The sequence below is a fragment of the Leptodactylus fuscus genome, chromosome 9 (assembly GCF_031893055.1).
Source record: "Leptodactylus fuscus isolate aLepFus1 chromosome 9, aLepFus1.hap2, whole genome shotgun sequence".
Classification (NCBI taxonomy): domain Eukaryota; kingdom Metazoa; phylum Chordata; class Amphibia; order Anura; family Leptodactylidae; genus Leptodactylus; species Leptodactylus fuscus.
Genome location: NC_134273.1, coordinates 1,559,175 through 1,585,509, shown reverse-complemented (window position 1 = coordinate 1,585,509; position 26,335 = coordinate 1,559,175). Strand labels below are relative to the sequence as shown.

The 26,335-nt window shown below is 49.0% G+C and overlaps 1 protein-coding gene across 2 annotated transcripts in view; it reads left to right on the top strand.

The window, feature by feature from the left end:
* Positions 1-8,837: 8,837 nt before the first annotated feature.
* ERI3 (ERI1 exoribonuclease family member 3) overlaps positions 8,838-26,335 on the top strand; it is a 238,367-nt gene continuing 220,869 nt past the window's right edge. Inside the window, exon 1 of one of the 2 annotated variants that reach the window (XM_075286594.1) lies at positions 8,838-8,991. In XM_075286594.1, coding sequence (XP_075142695.1) covers positions 8,838-8,991 — 154 coding nt within the window. Of the gene's footprint in view, positions 8,992-9,029; positions 9,050-26,335 lie in introns of those variants that run through there. The other variant, XM_075286595.1, reaches the window with a different exon arrangement.

Below are 26,335 nucleotides of genomic sequence, written 5' to 3'. Positions count from 1 at the left end.
GGGGGGGACATGAATCTGGGGCAGAGATGGGGGGGACATGAATCTGTGGGCAGAGATGGGGGACATGAATCTGGGGGCAGAGATGGGGGGACATGAATCTGGGGGCAGAGATGGGGGGACATGAATCTGGGGGCAGAGATGGGGGGACATGAATCTGGGGGCAGAGATGGAGGGACATGACTCTGGGGGCAGAGCTGGAGGGATATGAATCTGGGGGCAGAGATGGAGAGGACATGAATCTGGGGGCAGAGGTGGGGGGACATGAATCTGGGGGCAGAGATGGAGGGGACATGAATCTGTGGGCAGAGATGGGGGACATGAATCTGGGGGCAGAGATGGAGAGGACATGAATCTGGGGGCAGAGATGGAGAGGACATGAATCTGGGGGCAGAGATGGAGAGGACATGAATCTGGGGGCAGAGATGGAGAGGACATGAATCTGGGGGCAGAGATGGAGGGACATGAATTTGGGGGCAGAGATGGGAGGACATGAATCTGGGGGAAGAGATGGGGGGACATGAATCTGGGGGCAGAGATGGGGGGACATGAATCTGGGGGCAGAGATGTGGGGACATGAATCTGTGGGCAGAGATGGGGGACATGAATCTGGGGGCAGAGATGGAAGGAGGACATGAAACTGGGGGCAGAGAAGGAGAGGACATGAATCTGGGGGCAGAGATGGAGAGGACATGAATCTGGGGGCAGAGATGGAGAGGACATGAATCTGGGGGAAGAGATGGGGGGACATGAATCTGGGGGCAGAGATGGGGGGACATGAATCTGGGGGCAGAGATGTGGGGACATGAATCTGTGGGCAGAGATGGGGGACATGAATCTGGGGGCAGAGATGGAGAGGACATGAATCTGGGGGCAGAGATGGAGAGGACATGAATCTGGGGGCAGAGATGGAGAGGACATGAATCTGGGGGCAGAGATGGAGAGGACATGAATCTGGGGGCAGAGATGGAGGGACATGAATTTGGGGGCAGAGATGGGAGGACATGAATCTGGGGGAAGAGATGGGGGGACATGAATCTGGGGGCAGAGATGGGGGGACATGAATCTGGGGGCAGAGATGTGGGGACATGAATCTGTGGGCAGAGATGGGGGACATGAATCTGGGGGCAGAGATGGAAGGAGGACATGAAACTGGGGGCAGAGAAGGAGAGGACATGAATCTGGGGGCAGAGATGGAGAGGACATGAATCTGGGGGCAGAGATGGAAGGGGGACATGAAACTGGGGGCAGAGATGGGGGACATGAATCTGGGGGCAGAGATGGAGGGGGACATGAATCTGGGGGCAAAGATGGGGGACATGAATCTGGGGGAAGAGATGGAGGGAGGACATGAAACTGGGGGCAGAGAAGGAGGGGACAGGAATCTGGGGGCAGACATGGAGAGGACATGAAGCTGGGGGCAGAGATGGAGAGGACATGAATCTGGGGGCAGAGATGGAGAGGACATGAATCTGGGGGCAGAGATGGAAGGGGGACATGAAACTGGGGGCAGAGATGGAGGGGACAGGAATCTGGGGGCAGAGATGGAAGGGGGACATGAAACTGGGGGAAGAGATGGGGGACATGAATCTGGGGGCAGAGATGGAGGGGGACATGAAACTGGGGGCAGAAAAGGAGGGGACAGGAATCTGGGGGCAGACATGGAGAGGACATGAATCGGGGGGCAGAGATGGGGAGGCCATGAATCTGGGGGCAGAGATGGGGGGGACATGAATCTGTGGGCAGAGATGGGGGGGACATGAATCTGTGGGCAGAGATGGGGGACATGAATCTGGGGGCAGAGATGGGGGGACATGAATCTGGGGGCAGAGATGGGGGGACATGAATCTGGGGGCAGAGATGGGGGGACATGAATCTGGGGGCAGAGCTGGAGGGATATGAATCTGGGGGCAGAGATGGAGAGGACATGAATCTGGGGGCAGAGGTGGGGGGACATGAATCTGGGGGCAGAGATGGAGGGGACATGAATCTGGGGGTAGAGATGGGGGACATGAATCTGGGGGCACAGATGGAGAGGACATGAATCTGGGGGCAGAGATGGAGAGGACATGAATCTGGGGGCAGAGATGGAGAGGACATGAATCTGGGGGCAGAGATGGGAGGACATGAAGCTGGGGGAAGAGATGGGGGGACATGAATCTGGGGGCAGAGATGGGGGGACATAAATCTGGGGGCAGAGATGGGGGACATGAATCTGGGGGCAGAGATGGGGGGACATGAATCTGGGGGCAGAGATGGGGGGACATGAATCTGGGGGCAGAGCTGGAGGGATATGAATCTGTGGGCAGAGATGGGGGACATGAATCTGGGGGCAGAGATGGGGGGACATGAATCTGGGGGCAGAGATGGGGGGACATGAATCTGGGGGCAGAGCTGGAGGGATATGAATCTGGGGGCAGAGATGGAGAGGACATGAATCTGGGGGCAGAGGTGGGGGGACATGAATCTGGGGGCAGAGATGGAGGGGACATGAATCTGGGGGTAGAGATGGGGGACATGAATCTGGGGGCACAGATGGAGAGGACATGAATCTGGGGGCAGAGATGGAGAGGACATGAATCTGGGGGCAGAGATGGAGAGGACATGAATCTGGGGGCAGAGATGGGAGGACATGAAGCTGGGGGAAGAGATGGGGGGACATGAATCTGGGGGCAGAGATGGGGGGACATAAATCTGGGGGCAGAGATGGGGGGACATGAATCTGGGGGCAGAGATGGGGGGACATGAATCTGGGGGCAGAGATGTGGGGACATGAATCTGGGGGCAGAGATGGGGGACGTGAATCTGGGGGCAGAGATGTGGGGACATGAATCTGGGGGCAGAGATGGACGGACATGAATCTGGGGTCAGAGATGGGGGGACATGAATCTGGGGGCAGAAAAGGAGGGGACAGGAATCTGGGGACAGACATGGAGAGGACATGAAGCTGGGGGCAGAGATGGAGGGGGACATGAAACTGGGGGCAGAAAAGGAGGGGACAGGAATCTGGGGGCAGACATGGAGAGGACATGAAGCTGGGGGCAGAGATGGAGAGGACATGAATCTGGGGGCAGAGATGGAGGGGGGACATGAAACTGGGGGCAGAGATGTGGGGCATGAATCGGGGAAGAGATGGAGGGACATGAATCTGGGGGCAGAGATGGAGAGGACATGAATCGGGGGGCAGAGATGGGGAGGCCATGAATCTGGGGGCAGAGATGGGGGGGACATGAATCTGGGGGCAGAGATGGGGGGGACATGAATCTGTGGGCAGAGATGGGGACATGAATCTGGGGGCAGAGATGGAGGGACATGAATCTGGGGGCAGAGCTGGAGGGATATGAATCTGGGGGCAGAGATGGAGAGGACATGAATCTGGGGGCAGAGATGGAGGGACATGAATCTGGGGGCAGAGATGGAGGGACATGAATCTGGGGGCAGAGCTGGAGGGATATGAATCTGGGGGCAGAGATGGAGGGACATGAATCTGGGGGCAGAGATGGGGGACATGAATCTGGGGACAGAGATGGAGGGGACATGAATCTGGGGGCAGAGATGGAGGGGACATGAATCTGGGGGTAGAGATGGGGGACATGAATCTGGGGGCAGAGATGGGGGACATGAATCTGGGGGCAGAGATGGAGGGACATGAATCTGGGGTCAGAGATGGGGGGACATGAATCTGGGGTCAGAGATGGGGGACATGAATCTGGGGGCAGAGATGGGGGGACATGAATCTGGGGGCAGAGATGGAGGGACATGAATCTGGGGGCAGAGATGGGGGGACATGAATCTGGGGGCAGAGATGGAGAGGACATGAATCTGGGGCAGAGATGGAGGGGGGACATGAATCTGGGGGGAGAGATGGAGGGGGGACATGAATCTGGGGGCAGAGATGGGGACATGAATCTGGGGGCAGAGATGGAGGGGACATGAATCTGGGGGCAGAGATGGAGGGACATGAATCTGGGGGGCAGAGATGGAGGGGACATGAATCTGGGGGCAGAGATGGAGGGGACATGAATCTGGGGCAGAGATGGAGGGGACATGAATCTGGGGCAGAGATGGAGAGGACATGAATCTGGGGGGAGAGATGGAGGGGGGGCATGAATCTGGGGGCAGAGATGGGGGACATGAATCTGGGGGCAGAGATGGAGGGGACATGAATCTGGGGGCAGAGATGGAGGGACATGAATCTGGGGGCAGAGATGGGGGGACATGAAACTGGGGGCAGAGCTGGAGGGACATGAATCTGGGGGCAGAGATGTAGGGGACATGAATCTGGGGGCAGAGATGGAGGGGACATGAATCTGGGGGCAGAGATGGAGGGAACATGAATCTGGGGGCAAAGATGGAGGGGACATGAATCTGAGGGCAGAGATGGAGGGGACATGAATCTGGGGGCAGAGATGGAGGGGACATGAATCTGGGGGCAGAGATGGAGGGACATGAAACTGGGGGCAGAGATGGGGGGACATGAATCTGTGGGCAGAGATGGAGGGACATGAATCTGGGGGGCAGAGATGGAGGGGACATGAATCTGGGGGCAGAGATGGAGGGGACATGAATCTGGGGCAGAGATGGAGGGGACATGAATCTGGGGCAGAGATTGAGAGGACATGAATCTGGGGGCAAAGATGGAGGGGACATGAATCTGGGGCAGAGATGGAGGGGGGACATGAATCTGGAGGGAGAGATGGAGGGGGGGCATGAATCTGGGGGCAGAGATGGGGGACATGAATCTGGGGGCAGAGATGGAGGGGACATGAATCTGGGGGCAGAGATGGAGGGACATGAATCTGGGGGCAGAGCTGGAGGGACATTAGGAATTGTGATAGGCTTGTCTGAAAAGATGCGTCTTTAGTTTGCGTTTGAAACTGTAGAAGTCGGGAGTTTCTCTGATTGTCCGGGGTAGAGCATTCCAGAGAAGTGGTGCAGCTCGGGAGAAGTCTTGTATACGAGCGGGGGAGGTTCTGATAATAGAGGATGGAAGTGTTAGATCATTGAGTGAGCGGAGAACACGGGTTGGGCGGTAGACAGAGATGAGGGAGGAAATGTAGGGAGGTGCGGCTTTATGGAGAGCCTTGTGGATGAGAGTAATAACTTTATATTTTATTCTATAATGAATAGGCAGCCAATGTAGCGACTGGCACAGACCGGAGGCCTCGCTGTAGTGACTGGCACAGACCGGAGGCCTCGCTGTAGTGACCGGCACAGACCGGAGGCCTCGCTGTAGTGACTGGCACAGACCGGAGGCCTCGCTGTACTGACCGGCACAGACCGGAGGCCTCGCTGTAGTGACCGGCACAGACCGGAGGCCTCGCTGTAGTGACCGGCACAGACCGGAGGCCTCGCTGTAGTGACCGGCACAGACCAGAGGCCTCGCTGTAGTGACCGGCACAGACCGGAGGCCTCGTTGTAGTGACCGGCACAGACCGGAGGCCTCGCTGTAGTGACCGGCACAGACCGGAGGCCTCGCTGTAGTGACCGGCACAGACCGGAGGCCCCCCTGTAGTGACCGGCACAGACCGGAGGCCCCCCTGTAGTGACCGGCACAGACCGGAGGCCTCCCTGTAGTGACCGGCACAGACCGGAGGCCTCGCTGTAGTGACCGGCACAGACCGGAGGCCTCGCTGTAGTGACCGGCACAGACCGGAGGCCTCGCTGTAGTGACCGGCACAGACCGGAGGCGAGGCCTCGCTGTAGTGACCGGCACAGACCGGAGGCCTCGCTGTAGTGACCGGCACAGACCGGAGGCCTCGCTGTAGTGACCGGCACAGACCGGAGGCCTCGCTGTAGTGACCGGCACAGACCGGAGGCCTCGCTGTAGTGACCGGCACAGACCGGAGGCCTCGCTGTAGTGACCGGCACAGACCGGAGGCCTCGCTGTAGTGACCGGCACAGACCGGAGGCCTCGCTGTAGTGACCGGCACAGACCGGAGGCCTCGCTGTAGCGTCTAGCCTGATAGATGAGCCGCTGCATTCAGAATAGATTGTAGAGGGGAGAGTTTAGTGAGGGGGAGACGGATTAGTAAGGAGTTACAGTAGTCAAGGCGAGAATGAACCAGAGAGACAATAAGTGTCTTTAGTGTATCTCTGGTAAGGAAAGGGTGTATTCTGGAGATGTTTTTGAGGTGGAGGTGACATGAACGTGCGAGTGATTCAATATGAGGGGTGAAGGAAAGGTCTGCGTCACACATGACCCCGAGGCAGCGGGCCTGCTGCCTAGGAGTTATAGTAAGGCCTGAGACTGCAATGGATATATCAGGGACAGATCTATTAGATGGTGGAAACAGCAGTAGTTCAGTCTTAGAGAGATTTAGTGTCAGATAGAGAGAGGACATGATATTAGAGACAGCAGAGAGACAGTCACTGGTGTTCTGTATGAGTGCAGGGGTGATGTCACAGGAAGATGTGTATAATTGGGTGTCATCAGCATAAAGATGGGACCTGAAGCCAAATCTGGCAATGGTTTGTCCAATGGGGGCTGTGTAGAGAGAAAAGAGCAGGGGGCCGAGGACCGAGCCCTGAGGAACCCCAACAGCAAGGGAAAGAGGGGAGGAAACAGAGCCCGCAAATGATAGACTGAGAGTGCGGTCTGAGAGATAAGAGGAGAACCAGGAGAGCGCAGTGTCCATGAGGCCGACTGAGCGGAGCAGAGTGAGGAGGAGATGATGGTCAACAGTGTCACAAGCTGCAGAGAGGTCCAGAAGAATAAGACGAGAGAAGTCACCATTGGATTTAGCCATTAGGAGATCATTAGAGACTTAGAGACATTACTACATTACATGGTGTTACATGGGACTGCCGGTGAGATTACTACATTACATGCTGTTACATGGGACTGCCGGTGACATTACTACATTACATGGTGTTACATAGGACTGCTGGTGACATTACTACATTACATGCTGTTACATGGGACTGCCGGTGACATTACTATATTACATGCTGTTACATGGGACTGCCGGTGACATTACTACATTACATGGTGTTACATAGGACTGCTGGTGACATTACTACATTACATGCTGTTACATGGGACTGCCGGTGACATTACTACATTACATGCTGTTACATGGGACTGCCGGTGACATTACTACATTACATGGTGTTACATAGGACTGCTGGTGACATTACTACATTACATGGTGTTACATGGGACTGCCGGTGACATTACTACATTACATGGTGTTACATAGGACTGCCGGTGAGATTACTACATTACATGCTGTTACATAGGACTGCTGGTGACATTACTACATTACATGCTGTTACATGGGACTGCTGGTGACATTACTACATTACATGGTGTTACATAGGACTGCTGGTGACATTACTACATTACATGCTGTTACATGGGACTGCCGGTGACATTACTACATTACATGCTGTTACATAGGACTGCTGGTGACATTACTACATTACATGGTGTTACATGGGACTGCCGGTGACATTACTACATTACATGGTGTTACATAGGACTGCCGGTGAGATTACTACATTACATGCTGTTACATAGGACTGCTGGTGACATTACTACATTACATGCTGTTACATAGGACTGCTGGTGACATTACTACATTACATGCTGTTACATGGGACTGCCGGTGACATTACTACATTACATGGTGTTACATGGGACTGCCGGTGACATTACTACATTACATGGTGTTACATAGGACTGCCGGTGAGATTACTACATTACATGCTGTTACATAGGACTGCTGGTGACATTACTACATTACATGCTGTTACATGGGACTGCCGGTGACATTACTACATTACATGGTGTTACATAGGACTGCTGGTGACATTACTACATTACATGCTGTTACATGGGACTGCCGGTGACATTACTACATTACATGGTGTTACATAGGACTGCCGGTGAGATTACTACATTACATGCTGTTACATGGGACTGCCGGTGACATTACTACATTACATGCTGTTACATAGGACTGCTGGTGACATTACTACATTACATGGTGTTACATAGGACTGCCGGTGAGATTACTACATTACATGCTGTTACATGGGACTGCCGGTGACATTACTACATTACATGGTGTTACATGGGACTGCCGGTGACATTACTACATTACATGCTGTTACATGGGACTGCCGGTGACATTACTACATTACATGCTGTTACATGGGACTGCCGGTGACATTACATGGTGTTACATGGGACTGCCGGTGACATTACATGGTGTTACATGGGACTGCCGGTGACATTACTACATTACATGCTGTTACATGGGACTGCCGGTGACATTACATGGTGTTACATGGGACTGCCGGTGACATTACTACATTACATGGTGTTACATGGGACTGCCGGTGACATTACTACATTACATGCTGTTACATAGGACTGCCGGTGACATTACATGCTGTTACATAGGACTGCCGGTGACATTACATGCTGTTACATGGGACTGCCGGTGACATTACTACATTACATGCTGTTACATGGGACTGCCGGTGACATTACTACATTACATGGTGTTACATGGGACTGCCGGTGACATTACTACATTACATGCTGTTACATAGGACTGCCGGTGACATTACATGCTGTTACATAGGACTGCCGGTGACATTACATGCTGTTACATGGGACTGCCGGTGACATTACTACATTACATGCTGTTACATGGGACTGCTGTCCCCTCCTCCCTCAGGCTCGGGCCTAGCTGTAGTCTTTGCCCCTTACCCAGGGCTGCTTCTCCCCATCCTCCCCCAGGCACAGGGATGACACAGGCCCATGTGACTCCGGACTACAGCTCCCGTCATGCCCCGCGCCCGGCGCCATGTTGCTCTGACATTCCCACATGATTCCATGCAGGAGAGGAGCTGAGAGGGGACCTCCGCTAAGCCCCGCCTTGCTGACTAGTGATTGGCTGCAGTCGCCGGCGGCGGAGTCGCTGATTGGTGGGCGCCTTCTGCCCGTCACGGCCGTCTCCATAGACAGGGGGAGAGTGCGAGGTGAGTCGCCGGGTGTTGTGTGTCTGAGGAGGGGGCGCACACCCGGTGTCATGTACATGTATGTGTCCGGGGAATGGGGGGCAGGGGGCTCCGGCTCCGGGGAGGCCGCGCTGGGGCCTGGGAGGGCCGTGCACTGGATAGGCCTGGTGAGGCTACAGGCTTGTGGTGAGCAATGAGGGGTCCTACAGCCCACCTGTGGGGGCCCCTGCGCTCTGCAGGACACGTGACGGGACCTCGGTTTGTTCCTGGACACTCGAAGGGTGTAAGGTTACCCTGCACAGCCGAGGGGCCCTGTGTGTAGTCCTGCACTGGTGAGGGGCCCTGTGTGTGGTCCTGCACAGCCGAGGGGCCCTGTGTGTGGTCCTGCACAGCCGAGGGGCCCTGTGTGTGGTCCTGCACAGCCGAGGGGCCCTGTGTCTGGTCCTACACTGGTGAGGGGCCCTGTGTGTGGTCCTGCACAGCCGAGGGGCCCTGTGTGTGGTCCTGCACAGCCGAGGGGCCCTGTGTGTGGGCCTGCACAGCCGAGGGGCCCTGTGTGTGGGCCTGCACTGGTGAGGGGCCCTGTGTCTGGTCCTGCACTGGTGAGGGGCCCTGTGTGTAGTCCTGCACTGGTGAGGGGCCCTGTGTGTGGTCCTGCACAGCCGAGGGGCCCTGTGTGTAGTCCTGCACTGGTGAGGGGCCCTGTGTCTGGTCCTGCACTGGTGAGGGGCCCTGTGTGTAGTCCTGCACTGGTGAGGGGCCCTGTGTCTGGTCCTGCACTGGTGAGGGGCCCTGTGTGTAGTCCTGCACTGGTGAGGGGCCCTGTGTGTGGTCCTGCACAGCCGAGGGGCCCTGTGTGTGGTCCTGCACAGCCGAGGGGCCCTGTGTGTGGTCCTACACTGGTGAGGGGCCCTGTGTCTGGTCCTACACTGGTGAGGGGCCCTGTGTCTGGTCCTGCACAGCCGAGGGGCCCTGTGTGTGGTCCTGCACAGCCGAGGGGCCCTGTGTGTGGTCCTGCACAGCCGAGGGGCCCTGTGTGTGGGCCTGCACAGCCGAGGGGCCCTGTGTGTGGGCCTGCACAGCCGAGGGGCCCTGTGTGTGGGCCTGCACAGCCGAGGGGCCCTGTGTGTGGGCCTGCACAGCCGAGGGGCCCTGTGTGTGGGCCTGCACAGCCGAGGGGCCCTGTGTGTGGGCCTGCACAGCCGAGGGGCCCTGTGTCTGGGCCTGCACTGGTGGGGGGCCCTGTGTAATGTCACCGGCTGACACACTACAGTCTGTGCTACAGCCCACCCTACATTCTACACTATACTACAGTCTGTGCTACGGCCTACCCTACATTCTACACTATACTACAGTCTGTGCTACATCTCACCCTACATTCTACACTATACTACAGTCTGTGCTACAGCCCACCCTACATTCTACACTATACTACAGTCTGTGCTACGGCCTACACTACATTCTACACTATACTACAGTCTGTGCTACAGCCTACCCTACATTCTACACTATACTACAGTCTGTGCTACAGCCTACCCTACATTCTACACTATACTACAGTCTGTGCCACAACCTACCCTACATTCTACACTATACTACAGTCTGTGCTACAGCCTACCCTACATTCTACACTATACTACAGTCTGTGCTACGGCCTACCCTACATTCTACACTATACTACAGTCTGTGCTACATCTCACCCTACATTCTACACTATACTACAGTCTGTGCTACAGCCTACCCTACATTCTACACTATACTACAGTCTGTGCTACAGCCTACCCTACATTCTACACTATACTACAGTCTGTGCCACAACCTACCCTACATTCTACACTATACTACAGTCTGTGCTACAGCCTACCCTACATTCTACACTATACTACAGTCTGTGCTACAGCCCACCCTACATTCTACACTATACTACAGTCTGTGCTACGGCCTACACTACATTCTACACTATACTACAGTCTGTGCTACAGCCTACCCTACATTCTACACTATACTACAGTCTGTGCTACAGCCTACCCTACATTCTACACTATACTACAGTCTGTGCCACAACCTACCCTACATTCTACACTATACTACAGTCTGTGCTACAGCCTACCCTACATTCTACACTATACTACAGTCTGTGCTACGGCCTACCCTACATTCTACACTATACTACAGTCTGTGCTACGGCCTACGCTACATTCTACACTATACTACAGTCTGTGCTACGGCCTACGCTACATTCTACACTATACTACAGTCTGTGCTACGGCCTACCCTACATTCTACACTATACTACAGTCTGTGCTACGGCCTACCCTACATTCTACTCTATACTACAGTCTGTGCTACGGCCTACACTACATTCTACACTATACTACAGTCTGTGCTACGGCCTACACTACATTCTACACTATACTACAGTCTGTGCTACGGCCTACCCTACATTCTACACTATACTACAGTCTGTGCTACGGCCTACCCTACATTCTACACTATACTACAGTCTGTGCTACGGCCTACCCTACATTCTACACTATACTACAGTCTGTGCTACAGCCTACCCTACATTCTACACTATACTACAGTCTGTGCTACGGCCTACACTACATTCTACACTATTCTACAGTCTGTGCTACAGCCCACCCTACATTCTACTCTATACTACAGTCTGTGCTACGGCCTACACTACATTCTACACTATACTACAGTCTGTGCTACAGCCTACGCTACATTCTACACTATACTACAGTCTGTGCTACATCTCACCCTACATTCTACACTAGTCTGCTACAGCCTACCCTACATTCTACACTATACTACAGTCTGTGCTACAGCCTACCCTACATTCTACACTATACTACAGTATGTGCTACAGCCTACCCTACATTCTACACTATACTACAGTCTGTGCTACAGCCTACCCTACATTCTACACTATACTACAGTATGTGCTACAGCCTACCCTACATTCTACACTATACTACAGTCTATGCTACAGCCTACCCTACATTCTACACTACAGTCTGTGCTACAGCCTACCCTACATTCTACACTATACTACAGTCTGTGCTACAGCCTACCCTACATTCTACACTATACTACAGTCTGTGCTACAGCCTACCCTACATTCTACACTATACTACAGTATGTGCTACAGCCTACCCTACATTCTACACTATACTACAGTCTGTGCTACAGCCTACCCTACATTCTACACTATACTACAGTCTGTGCTACGGCCTACACTACATTCTACACTATTCTACAGTCTGTGCTACAGCCCACCCTACATTCTACACTACAGTCTGTGCTACAGCCTACCCTACATTCTACACTATACTACAGTCTGTGCTACAGCCTACCCTACATCCTACACTATACTACAGTCTGTGCTACAGCCTACCCTACATTCTACACTACAGTCTGTGCTACAGCCTACCCTACATTCTACACTATACTACAGTCTGTGCTACAGCCTACCCTACATTCTACACTATACTACAGTATGTGCTACAACCTACCCTACATTCTACACTATACTACAGTCTGTGCTACAGCCTACCCTACATTCTACACTATACTACAGTCTGTGCTAAAGCTCACCCTACATTCTACACTATACTACAGTCTGTGCTACATCTCACCCTACATTCTACACTATACTACAGTCTGTGCTACAGCCTACCCTACATTCTACACTATACTACAGTATGTGCTACAGCCTACCCTACATTCTACACTATACTACAGTCTGTGCTACAGCCTACACTACATTCTACACTATACTACAGTCTGTGCTACAGCCTACCCTACATTCTACACTATACTACAGTCTGTGCTACAGCCTACCCTACATTCTACACTATACTACAGTCTGTGCTACAGCCTACACTACATTCTACACTATACTACAGTCTGTGCTACAGCCTACCCTACATTCTACACTACAGTCTGTGCTACAGCCTACCCTACATTCTACACTATACTACAGTCTGTGCTACAGCCTACCCTACATTCTACACTATACTACAGTATGTGCTACAGCCTACCCTACATTCTACACTATACTACAGTCTGTGCTACAGCCTACCCTACATTCTACACTATACTACAGTCTGTGCTAAAGCTCACCCTACATTCTACACTATACTACAGTCTGTGCTACATCTCACCCTACATTCTACACTATACTACAGTCTGTGCTACAGCCTACCCTACATTCTACACTACAGTCTGTGCTACAGCCTACCCTACATTCTACACTACAGTCTGTGCTACAGCCTACCCTACATTCTACACTATACTACAGTCTGTGCTACAGCCTACCCTACATTCTACACTATACTACAGTCTGTGCTACAGCCTACCCTACATTCTACACTATACTACAGTCTGTGCTACAGCCTACCCTACATTCTACACTATACTACAGTCTGTGCCACAACCTACCCTACATTCTACACTATACTACAGTCTGTGCTACAGCCTACCCTACATTCTACACTATACTACAGTCTGTGCTACGGCCTACCCTACATTCTACACTATACTACAGTCTGTGCTACGGCCTACACTACATTCTACACTATACTACAGTCTGTGCTACGGCCTACCCTACATTCTACACTATACTACAGTCTGTGCTACGGCCTACGCTACATTCTACACTATACTACAGTCTGTGCTACGGCCTACCCTACATTCTACACTATACTACAGTCTGTGCTACGGCCTACCCTACATTCTACTCTATACTACAGTCTGTGCTACGGCCTACACTACATTCTACACTATACTACAGTCTGTGCTACGGCCTACACTACATTCTACACTATACTACAGTCTGTGCTACGGCCTACCCTACATTCTACACTATACTACAGTCTGTGCTACGGCCTACCCTACATTCTACACTATACTACAGTCTGTGCTACGGCCTACCCTACATTCTACACTATACTACAGTCTGTGCTACAGCCTACCCTACATTCTACACTATACTACAGTCTGTGCTACGGCCTACACTACATTCTACACTATTCTACAGTCTGTGCTACAGCCCACCCTACATTCTACTCTATACTACAGTCTGTGCTACGGCCTACCCTACATTCTACACTATACTACAGTCTGTGCTACAGCCTACCCTACATTCTACACTATACTACAGTCTGTGCTACAGCCTACGCTACATTCTACACTATACTACAGTCTGTGCTACAGCCTACCCTACATTCTACACTAGTCTGCTACAGCCTACCCTACATTCTACACTATACTACAGTCTGTGCTACAGCCTACCCTACATTCTACACTATACTACAGTATGTGCTACAGCCTACCCTACATTCTACACTATACTACAGTCTGTGCTACAGCCTACCCTACATTCTACACTATACTACAGTATGTGCTACAGCCTACCCTACATTCTACACTATACTACAGTCTATGCTACAGCCTACCCTACATTCTACACTACAGTCTGTGCTACAGCCTACCCTACATTCTACACTATACTACAGTCTGTGCTACAGCCTACCCTACATTCTACACTATACTACAGTCTGTGCTACGGCCTACACTACATTCTACACTATTCTACAGTCTGTGCTACAGCCCACCCTACATTCTACTCTATACTACAGTCTGTGCTACGGCCTACCCTACATTCTACACTATACTACAGTCTGTGCTACAGCCTACCCTACATTCTACACTATACTACAGTCTGTGCTACAGCCTACGCTACATTCTACACTATACTACAGTCTGTGCTACATCTCACCCTACATTCTACACTAGTCTGCTACAGCCTACCCTACATTCTACACTATACTACAGTCTGTGCTACAGCCTACCCTACATTCTACACTATACTACAGTATGTGCTACAGCCTACCCTACATTCTACACTATACTACAGTCTGTGCTACAGCCTACCCTACATTCTACACTATACTACAGTATGTGCTACAGCCTACCCTACATTCTACACTATACTACAGTCTATGCTACAGCCTACCCTACATTCTACACTACAGTCTGTGCTACAGCCTACCCTACATTCTACACTATACTACAGTCTGTGCTACAGCCTACCCTACATTCTACACTATACTACAGTCTGTGCTACAGCCTACCCTACATTCTACACTATACTACAGTATGTGCTACAGCCTACCCTACATTCTACACTATACTACAGTCTGTGCTACAGCCTACCCTACATTCTACACTATACTACAGTCTGTGCTACGGCCTACACTACATTCTACACTATTCTACAGTCTGTGCTACAGCCCACCCTACATTCTACACTATACTACAGTCTGTGCTACAGCCTACCCTACATTCTACACTACAGTCTGTGCTACAGCCTACCCTACATTCTACACTATACTACAGTCTGTGCTACAGCCTACCCTACATTCTACACTATACTACAGTCTGTGCTACAGCCTACCCTACATTCTACACTACAGTCTGTGCTACAGCCTACCCTACATTCTACACTATACTACAGTCTGTGCTACAGCCTACCCTACATTCTACACTATACTACAGTCTGTGCTAAAGCTCACCCTACATTCTACACTATACTACAGTCTGTGCTACATCTCACCCTACATTCTACACTATACTACAGTCTGTGCTACAGCCTACCCTACATTCTACACTATACTACAGTATGTGCTACAGCCTACCCTACATTCTACACTATACTACAGTCTGTGCTACAGCCTACACTACATTCTACACTATACTACAGTCTGTGCTACAGCCTACCCTACATTCTACACTATACTACAGTCTGTGCTACAGCCTACCCTACATTCTACACTATACTACAGTCTGTGCTACAGCCTACACTACATTCTACACTATACTACAGTCTGTGCTACAGCCTACCCTACATTCTACACTATACTACAGTCTGTGCTACAGCCTACCCTACATTCTACACTATACTACAGTCTGTGCTACAGCCTACCCTACATTCTACACTATACTACAGTATGTGCTACAGCCTACCCTACATTCTACACTATACTACAGTCTGTGCTACAGCCTACCCTACATTCTACACTATACTACAGTCTGTGCTAAAGCTCACCCTACATTCTACACTATACTACAGTCTGTGCTACATCTCACCCTACATTCTACTCTATACTACAGTCTGTGCTACGGCCTACGCTACATTCTACACTATACTACAGTCTGTGCTACAGCCTACCCTACATTCTACACTATACTACAGTATGTGCTACAGCCTACCCTACATTCTACACTATACTACAGTCTGTGCTACAGCCTACCCTACATTCTACACTATACTACAGTCTGTGCTAAAGCTCACCCTACATTCTACACTATACTACAGTCTGTGCTACATCTCACCCTACATTCTACTCTATACTACAGTCTGTGCTACAGCCTACCCTACATTCTACACTATACTACAGTCTGTGCTACGGCCTACACTACATTCTACACTATACTACAGTATGTGCTACAGCCTACCCTACATTCTACACTATACTACAGTCTGTGCCACAACCTACCCTACATTCTACACTATACTACAGTCTGTGCTACAGCCTACCCTACATTCTACACTAGTCTGCTACAGCCTACCCTACATTCTACACTATACTACAGTATGTGCTACAGCCTACCCTACATTCTACACTATACTACAGTCTGTGCTACAGCCTACCCTACATTCTACACTATACTACAGTCTGTGCTACATCTCACCCTACATTCTACACTATACTACAGTCTGTGCTACAGCCTACCCTACATTCTACACTATACTACAGTCTGTGCTACAGCCTACCCTACATTCTACACTATACTACAGTCTGTGCTACGGCCTACACTACATTCTACACTATACTACAGTATGTGCTACAGCCTACCCTACATTCTACACTGTACTACAGTCTGTGCTACAGCCTACCCTACGTTCTACACTATACTACAGTCTGCTACGGCCCACCCTATATTCTACACTATACTACAGTCTGCTACGGCCCACCCTATATTCTACACTATACTACAGTCTGCTACGGCCCACCCTATATTCTACACTACAGTCTGTGCTGCAGCCCAAATATTGTCTATGCAATGGCTGCCACATTTGTACAGTCTTTGTGGGGTTTGTGCTGGGGCTGTTCTCCCTTCTGGACTCCTTGTTGTGGTTCTCTATGTGGTGTGTGACACTACCTATATCCTCACAGATGTACCCCCGTCACACAGTATCTCCTGACTTCATCACTTCTGTATCTCACCTGTTCTGATCTTCTGTTCATTCAAAGGAGCAAACTTACAGTACAGGGGCTAGTCCCGGGGGCAGGTGTATGTGCAGGGGCTAGTCCCGGCGGCAGGTGTATGTGCAGGGGCTAGTCCCGGGGGCAGGTGTATGTGCAGGGGCTAGTCCCGGGGGCAGGTGTATGTGCAGGGGCTAGTCCCGGGGGCAGGTGTATGTGCAGGGGCTAGTCCCGGGGGCAGGTGTATGTGCAGGGGCTAGTCCCGGGGGCAGGTGTATGTGCAGGGGCTAGTCCCGGCGGCAGGTGTATGTGCAGGGGCTAGTCCCGGCGGCAGGTGTATGTGCAGGGGCTAGTCCCGGGGGCAGGTGTATGTGCAGGGGCTAGTCCCGGCGGCAGGTGTATGTGCAGGGGCTAGTCCCGGCGGCAGGTGTATGTGCAGGGGCTAGTCCCGGGGGCAGGTGTATGTGCAGGGGCTTGTCCCGGGGGCAGGATTATGGTATAGGGGGCTCGCGTTGGGGCTTATTGTGGCATAGAGGTACATGTTTTGGGGCTTATGGAAAGGAGGAGCAGCTTATGTCACGATATGCGCCATAAAGTGCACCAAGTTTTGGAAAGTTACAAGATTGTAAATGCCACCAAGACTAGACGGTGCAAATATTTGGCAGGTAGCTCCTCCAGCCCCAGCCAAGGTCATCATCTTGGATCCTGAGATATTACAGATACTGCCCTCTGATTGGTCAGTATAATCTGCAGACGTGTGACATTTTATTGTATAAGCTCTGGATCATTTCCTTGTGATTTCTAGAATTCTGCTCACTGTCAGATATACAGTCCGTGGTCATGTGATATATACAGTCTGTGGTCATGTGATTATATACAGTCTGTGGTCATGTGATATATACAGTCCGTGGTCGTGTGATTATATACAGTCTGTGGTCGTGTGATTATATACAGTCTGTGGTCGTGTGATTATATACAGTCTGTGGTCGTGTGATTATATACAGTCTGTGGTCGTGTGATTATATACAGTCCGTGGTCGTGTGATTATATACAGTCCGTGGTCGTGTGATTATATACAGTCCGTGGTCGTGTGATTATATACAGTCCGTGGTCGTGTGATTATATACAGTCCGTGGTCGTGTGATTATATACAGTCCGTGGTCGTGTGATTATATACAGTCCGTGGTCGTGTGATTATATACAGTCTGTGGTCATGTGATATATACAGTCTGTGGTCGTGTGATTATATACAGTCTGTGGTCGTGTGATTATATACAGTCTGTGGTCGTGTGATTATATACAGTCTGTGGTCGTGTGATTATATACAGTCTGTGGTCATGTGATATATACAGTCTGTGGTCATGTGACGTGGACAGTCCTTGGCTATGTGATGGGTGCACAGTTTATAGTAACCGCTCAGACAATGTACCAGCGCCCCCATCACATGATCATAGCCTTTTTTTTTTTTAAATTAAATTCCTGCCTTATTCACATGGTGGTGCAGTTTTTGGCGGCCATCTTGCATGCATTTGGTTTTTGGATTGTTAATGGCGGAGTGTCTTCCATTTTGCAGCTGTTCCTTACTGATCTGTTTTTTGGGCGCAAATCTGTTTAACATTGACTTCCGCCGGGTCAGCAGGACAGACGTGTCAGTGCCCTCATTCACTCGCATTGGTTTAGACCAGCAGTGTGAATAAGGCCTAAGAACAGTGTGAGCAGATAAGGAGGAGGGGCTACAGAATTCGGGGACCCCCTGAACATTAGGGTTGGGTTCACTCTGTGTTTTATTCTTCATTGCAGTGAGTGATCTCTTTCCTTGTACAGGAGATGTACGGTCCGCACAAGTCTTGTGTGTGAACCCAACCTAAAGAAGTGCGCCTAGTTCTGGTCCCTGCAGGAGCCCCAGATGTGCGTCACGTCGTGTCCGGGGTTGGGCAGAGAGTGATGCGGGCCGGACCTATGTATTATAACGCACTAGTTGGTTTCCATTTTGGCGCCTGATATTTGGTACATGGGGCAAACCCTCTGCTAGTTGGATGCAAGAACCTGCCCCATGGATTACATCATGGCTGATCTCACATCCGTGTTTTTGTTGTTTTTCACGGATCCATAAAAGTCACTGAGTGATCCGTGAAGGAACCCCGACCGCCATGTGAATGAGGCCCAATCCTCCTGCCCAGGTAGTAGATCCTCCATTGACATACATGTGACATTGAGGGAACATCCGTGTGCTGTCCTGGACCCCCTGTATATTGGGCCCTATAGCTGGATTGCTCGGGGTGACCCTACAGATCAGTCCAGTCCTCTGACAGGAGGTGACGGCTCCAGTCGGGGCATTCTCCACCCTGCGGGGTCACATTGTGTGGTGTCACGGGGCCGGCGCGCTCTGTGTCGGGTTTCATGTTGGCTTCCTGCTCTGTGTATTTATAGAGTCACAGGTGGACAGATCTGTGGAGTTGTAGTGACACGTGTAATGGCCGTCCGAGGAGAGAGGAAGCTTCAGGCTGGTTGTGATGGAGAATGAGAGTAGTAGTATTACTGGGGATAGTAGTTCTAGTGATCCTGGTAGTACAGTGTTGGCCAAAAGTATTGGCCCCCCTGCAGTCCTGTCAGATAATACTCGTGTTCTTCCAGATAATGATTACAATCACAAACTCTTTGGTATTTTCTTCATTTATTTTGTCTTCAATGGAAAAACCACAAAAAGAATAGTCAAAACGCCATATTGGATATAATTCCACAGCAAACATAAAAAAGGGGGTGGACAAAAGTATTGGCACTGTTTGAGAAATCATGTGATGCTTCTGTAATTTGTGTAATTACCAGCACCTGTTACTTACCTGAGGCACCTAACAGGTGGTGGCAATAACTAAATCACACTTGCAGCCGGTTGAAATGGATTAAAGTTGACTCCACCTCTGTCCTGTGTCCTTGTGTGACCACATTGAGCATGGAGGAAAAAAAACAAGACCAAAGAACTGTCTGAGGACTTGAGAAGCAAAATTGTGAGGAAGCCTGAGCAATCTCAAGGCTACAAGTCCATCTCCAAAGCCCTGAATGTTCCTGTGTCTACCGTGCGCAGTGTCAGTAAGAAGTGTAAAGCCCATGGCCCTGTGGCTAACCTCCCTAGATGTGGACGCAAAAGAAACATGGACGAGAGATTTCACCGCAAGATTGTGCGGATGGCGGATAAAGAACCTCGACTAACATCCAAACAAGTCCAAGCTGCCCTGCAGTCCGAGGGTACAACAGTGTCACCCCGTACTATCCAGCGTCAGCGTCTGAATGAGAAGGGACTGTATGGTAGGAGACCCAGGAAGACCCCACTTCTTACCCACAGACAGAAGCCAGGCTGGAGTTTGCCAAAACTTACCTGAGAAAGCCAAAACCGTTCTGGAAGAATGTTCTCTGGTCAGAGGAGACAAAAGTAGGAGAAGGCCTCAACATAGAGATTACAGGGGAAAAAGAGAAGAAGACGCCCCCTACAGTCAGACATGGCGGAGGTCACTGATGGTTTGGGGTGGCTTTGCTGCCTCTGGCACTGGACTGCTTGACCGTGTGCATGGCATTATGAAGTCTGAAGACGACCAACACATTGTGCAGCATCATGTAGGGCCCAGTGTGAGAAAGCTGGGTCTCCCTCAGAGGTCAGGGCTCTTCCAGCAGGACAAGGACCCAAAACACACTTCAGGTCAGCACTAGAAAATGGTGGTGAGAGAAAGCCCTGGAGACTTGTAAAGTGGCAGCAATGAGTCCAGCCCTGAATCCCATAGAGCACCTGTGGGGGAGGGGGAGAGATCTCTTGGTGGCAGTTTGGAGAAGGCCCCCTTCACATCTCAGGGGGGACCGCGAGCAGGAGCCAAAGAAGAAGGGTCTAAGATTCCAGCAGAGCCTTGTAAGAAACTCATTGCTGGTTAGCGGAAGCGGTTGTGCGCAGGGGGCGATACTTATACTGTATATACCCTGTGTCACTTATATACTATATAAGAGTCTGTGCTGTGTAATCATTATCTGGGGGACACCGAGGATTATCTGACAGGACTGCAGGGGGCGATACTTATACTGTATATACCCTGTGTCACTTATATACTATATAAGAGTCTGTGCTGTGTAATCATTATCTGGGGACAGCGAGGATTATCTGACAGGACTGCAGGGGGCGATACTTATACTGTATATACCCTGTGTCACTTATATACTATATAAGAGTCTGTGCTGTGTAATCATTATCTGGGGGACAGCGAGGATTATCTGACAGGACTGCAGGGGGCGATACTTATACTGTATATACCCTGTGTCACTTATATACTATATAAGAGTCTGTGCTGTGTAATCATTATCTGGGGGACAGCGAGGATTATCTGACAGGACTGCAGGGGGCGATACTTATACTGTATATACCCTGTGTCACTTATATACTATATAAGAGTCTGTGCTGTGTAATCATTATCTGGGGACAGCGAGGATTATCTGACAGGACTGCAGGGGGCGATACTTATACATTTATCTGGGGACACCGAGGATTATCTGACAGGACTGCAGGGGGCGATACTTATACTGTATATACCCTGTGTCACTTATATACTATATAAGAGTCTGTGCTGTGTAATCATTATCTGGGGGACAGCAAGGATTATCTGACAGGACTGCAGGGGGCGATACTTATACTGTATATACCCTGTGTCACTTATATACTATATAAGAGTCTGTGCTGTGTAATCATTATCTGAGGGACAGCGAGGATTATCTGACAGGACTGCAGGGGGCGATACTTATACTGTATATACCCTGTGTCACTTATATACTATATAAGAGTCTGTGCTGTGTAATCATTATCTGAGGGACAGCGAGGATTATCTGACAGGACTGCAGGGGGCGATACTTATACTGTATATACCCTGTGTCACTTATATACTATATAAGAGTCTGTGCTGTGTAATCATTATCTGAGGGACAGCGAGGATTATCTGACAGGACTGCAGGGGGCGATACTTATACTGTATATACCCTGTGTCACTTATATACTATATAAGAGTCTGTGCTGTGTAATCATTATCTGGGGGACAGCAAGGATTATCTGACAGGACTGCAGGGGGCGATACTTATACTGTATATACCCTGTGTCACTTATATACTATATAAGAGTCTGTGCTGTGTAATCATTATCTGAGGGACAGCGAGGATTATCTGACAGGACTGCAGGGGGCGATACTTATACTGTATATACCCTGTGTCACTTATATACTATATAAGAGTCTGTGCTGTGTAATCATTATCTGAGGGACAGCGAGGATTATCTGACAGGACTGCAGGGGGCGATACTGTATATACTGGGGATAGTAGTTATAGTGATACTGGTAGTATATACTGTAGAGTAGTGACTCTGGGTAATAGGGGCGGTAGTATATACTGTAGAGTAGTGACTCTGGGTGATAGGGGCGGTAGTATGCTCCATGTATGACGGTGACTGTAGTGCTGCTTGTATGCAGTGGTATGACGGTAGTATTAGTGATCCTTAGAAGGTTACACCTGCTGGTAATGGTGCAGGATGGCGACACTCAGGAGTTCTGGAATAATTCTCTATGATTCTATGTCATGAGTCCGGCCGTCTGAGTTGGAGATCAGTCAGGATTGGTCAGGAGGAGAGTCTGATCTCTGCACTCACTTTCCAGTCACTCTACGGTCACACTGTGGTTAATTTCCGGTCACTCTGCGGTCCCGGTGGTCTCTCTGTGGTTCCTGTGGTCTCTCTGCGGTCCCTGTGGTCACATTGCAGTCTCTCTGCGGTCCCTGTGGTCTCTCTGCGGTCCCTGTGGTCACATTGCAGTCTCTCTGCGGTCCCTGTGGTCACATTGCAGTCTCTCTGCGGTCCCTGTGGTCACATTGCAGTCTCTCTGCGGTCCCTGTGGTCACATTGCAGTCTCTCTGCGGTCCCTGTGGTCACATTGCAGTCTCTCTGCGGTCCCTGTGGTCACATTGCAGTCTCTCTGCGGTCCCTGTGGTCTCTCTGCGGTTCCTGTGGTTTCTCTGCGGTCCCGGTGGTCTCTCTGCGGTCCCGGTGGTCACCCTATGGCCTTCTCTAGTAACTTCTTTTCTCCTGAGTCTCCTGACTGAGGAATGATATGCTAGACCTGCAGTGATGACTGACACAGACAGAGCTATAGGATATTACACATAATACAGAATTACATGCCATTCAGGGTCTGTGTAAAGCTGGATGATGCTCCTCTTGTGCCGTTGTTAGCCATGTAGGCCAGAATAGGTGAGATGGCTGAGGCCTGATACTCTGGGGAGTCGCTGTGGGAGCTTCATGCTGTTAGACGTGTCCTGGTGTGACCGGCCTTCCTCTGCGGGGTCTCCGCCATATAAACTCCCCAGCTATAGTGTGTGGGGTCGGGGGCTTCTCACTGGGATGACTTTGCCTGGAGCCCCCTCCTGGAGATGTCGGCTGTGATAAGGTGAAGCCTTGGCTCCATATGTTGGACATCGCTCCTCATCCTCCTCCTCCTCCTCCTCTTCTTCCCTGCAGATGATTTCTCATTTAATCTTTGTTAATTTTTGATCAGATTATCGCAGTTAAGACTCTGACATTTTACATATTTGGCCCTTGAGCCTTATTCATGAAGTCTCCATCAGAGCCCGACCTGACGTGTTACTGAGGAGATGGCGGTAGAGACCGCAGCTGTGGGGGAGGGGATTCCTGTATGGGGGCGTTATTACATCACCATTATTCCCATGCTGTACATTATTATATTAATCCCATGGTGTTGTACATTATTATATTAATCCCATGGTGCTCTGTACATTATTATATTAATCCCATGGTGTTCTGTACATTATTATATTAATCCCATGGTGCTCTGTACATTATTATATTAATCCCATGGTGCTGTACATTATTATATTATTCCCATGGTGCTCTGTACATTATTATATTAATCCCATGGTGCTGTACATTATTATATTAATCCCATGGTGCTCTGTACATTATTATATTAATCCCATGGTGTTCTGTACATTATTATATTAATCCCATGGTGCTCTGTACATTATTATATTAATCCCATGGTGCTCTGTACATTATTATATTAATCCCATGGTGCTCTGTACATTATTATATTAATCCCATGGTGCTCTGTACATTATTATATTAATCCCATGCTGCTCTGTACATTATTATATTAATCCCATGCTGCTCTGTACATTATTATATTAATCCCATGGTGCTCTGTACGTTATTATATTAATCCCATGGTGCTCTGTACGTTATTATATTAATCCCATGGTGCTCTGTACGTTATTATATTAATCCCATGGTGCTGTACGTTATTATATTAATCCCATGGTGCTCTGTACGTTATTATATTAATCCCATGGTGCTGTACGTTATTATATTAATCCCATGGTGCTGTACATTATTATATTAATCCCATGGTGTTCTGTACATTATTATATTAATCCCATGGTGCTCTGTACATTATTATATTAATCCCATGGTGCTCTGTACATTATTATATTAATCCCATGCTGCTCTGTACATTATTATATTAATCCCATGGTGCTGTACATTATTATATTAATCCCATGGTGCTCTGTACATTATTATATTAATCCCATGGTGCTCTGTACATTATTATATTAATCCCATGGTGCTCTGTACATTATTATATTAATCCCATGGTGCTGTACATTATTATATTAATCCCATGGTGCTCTGTACATTATTATATTAATCCCATGGTGCTCTGTACATTATTATATTAATCCCATGGTGCTCTGTACATCATTATATTAAGCCCATGGTGCTCTGTACATTATTATATTAATCCCATGGTGCTCTGTACATTATTATATTAATCCCATGGTGCTCTGTACATTATATTAATCCCATGTGCTCTGTACATTATTATATTAGTCCCATGGTGCTGTACATTATTATATTAGTCCCATGGTGCTGTACATTATTATATTAATCCCATGGTGCTCTGTACATTATTATATTAATCCCATGGTGCTCTGTACATTATTATATTAGTCCCATGTGCTCTGTACATTATTATATTAGTCCCATGGTGCTGTACATTATTATATTATTCCCATGGTGCTCTGTACATTATTATATTAATCCCATGGTGCTCTGTACACTATTATATTAATCCCATGGTGCTCTGTACATTATTATATTAATCCCATGGTGCTCTGTACATTATTATATTAATCCCATGGTGCTGTACATTATTATATTAATCCCATGGTGCTCTGTACATTATTATATTAATCCCATGGTGCTCTGTACATTATTATATTAATCCCATGGTGCTCTGTACATTATTATATTAATCCCATGGTGCTCTGTACATTATTATATTATTCCCATGGTGCTCTGTACATTATTATATTAATCCCATGGTGCTGTACATTATTATATTAATCCCATGGTGCTCTGTACATTATTATATTAATCCCATGGTGCTGTACATTAATATATTAATCCCATGGTGCTCTGTACATTATTATATTAATCCCATGGTGCTCTGTACATTATTATATTAATCCCATGGTTTTCTGTGCATGGTATTACATGGTGTACAGTATTATATTCCATGGTGTTTGACAGTATTGTATTGACTTCATGGAGTATGGTATTATTATATTCCATGGTGTCCACTATTATTTTCCATGGTATACAGTATTCTATGATTTACAGTATTAATCCATGATGTACGGTATTATATTCCATAGTGTATGGTATCTTCCATGATGTATAGTATTACATGGTGTACAGTATTATATTCCATGGCATATAGTATAGTCTGTGGTGTACAGTATTATATGACTTTCTTGGTGTGTGGTATTTTTATAATTTAAGAGCATAGTAGGAGGTCTTTGGAGGATCGGAGGTTACGTGTGGGCAGGTAGCGGGAGATGAGGTTAGAGATATATGGGGGGACAGGTGAGGATGAGGTAGTAGTATTAGATAATAGTAGTAGTATCTAGTAGTAGTATTATTAGATAGTAATAGTGTTAGTCTTCTTCTTCTTATTATTATTAGCAGTATTAGATAGTAGTAGTATCAATAGTAGTAT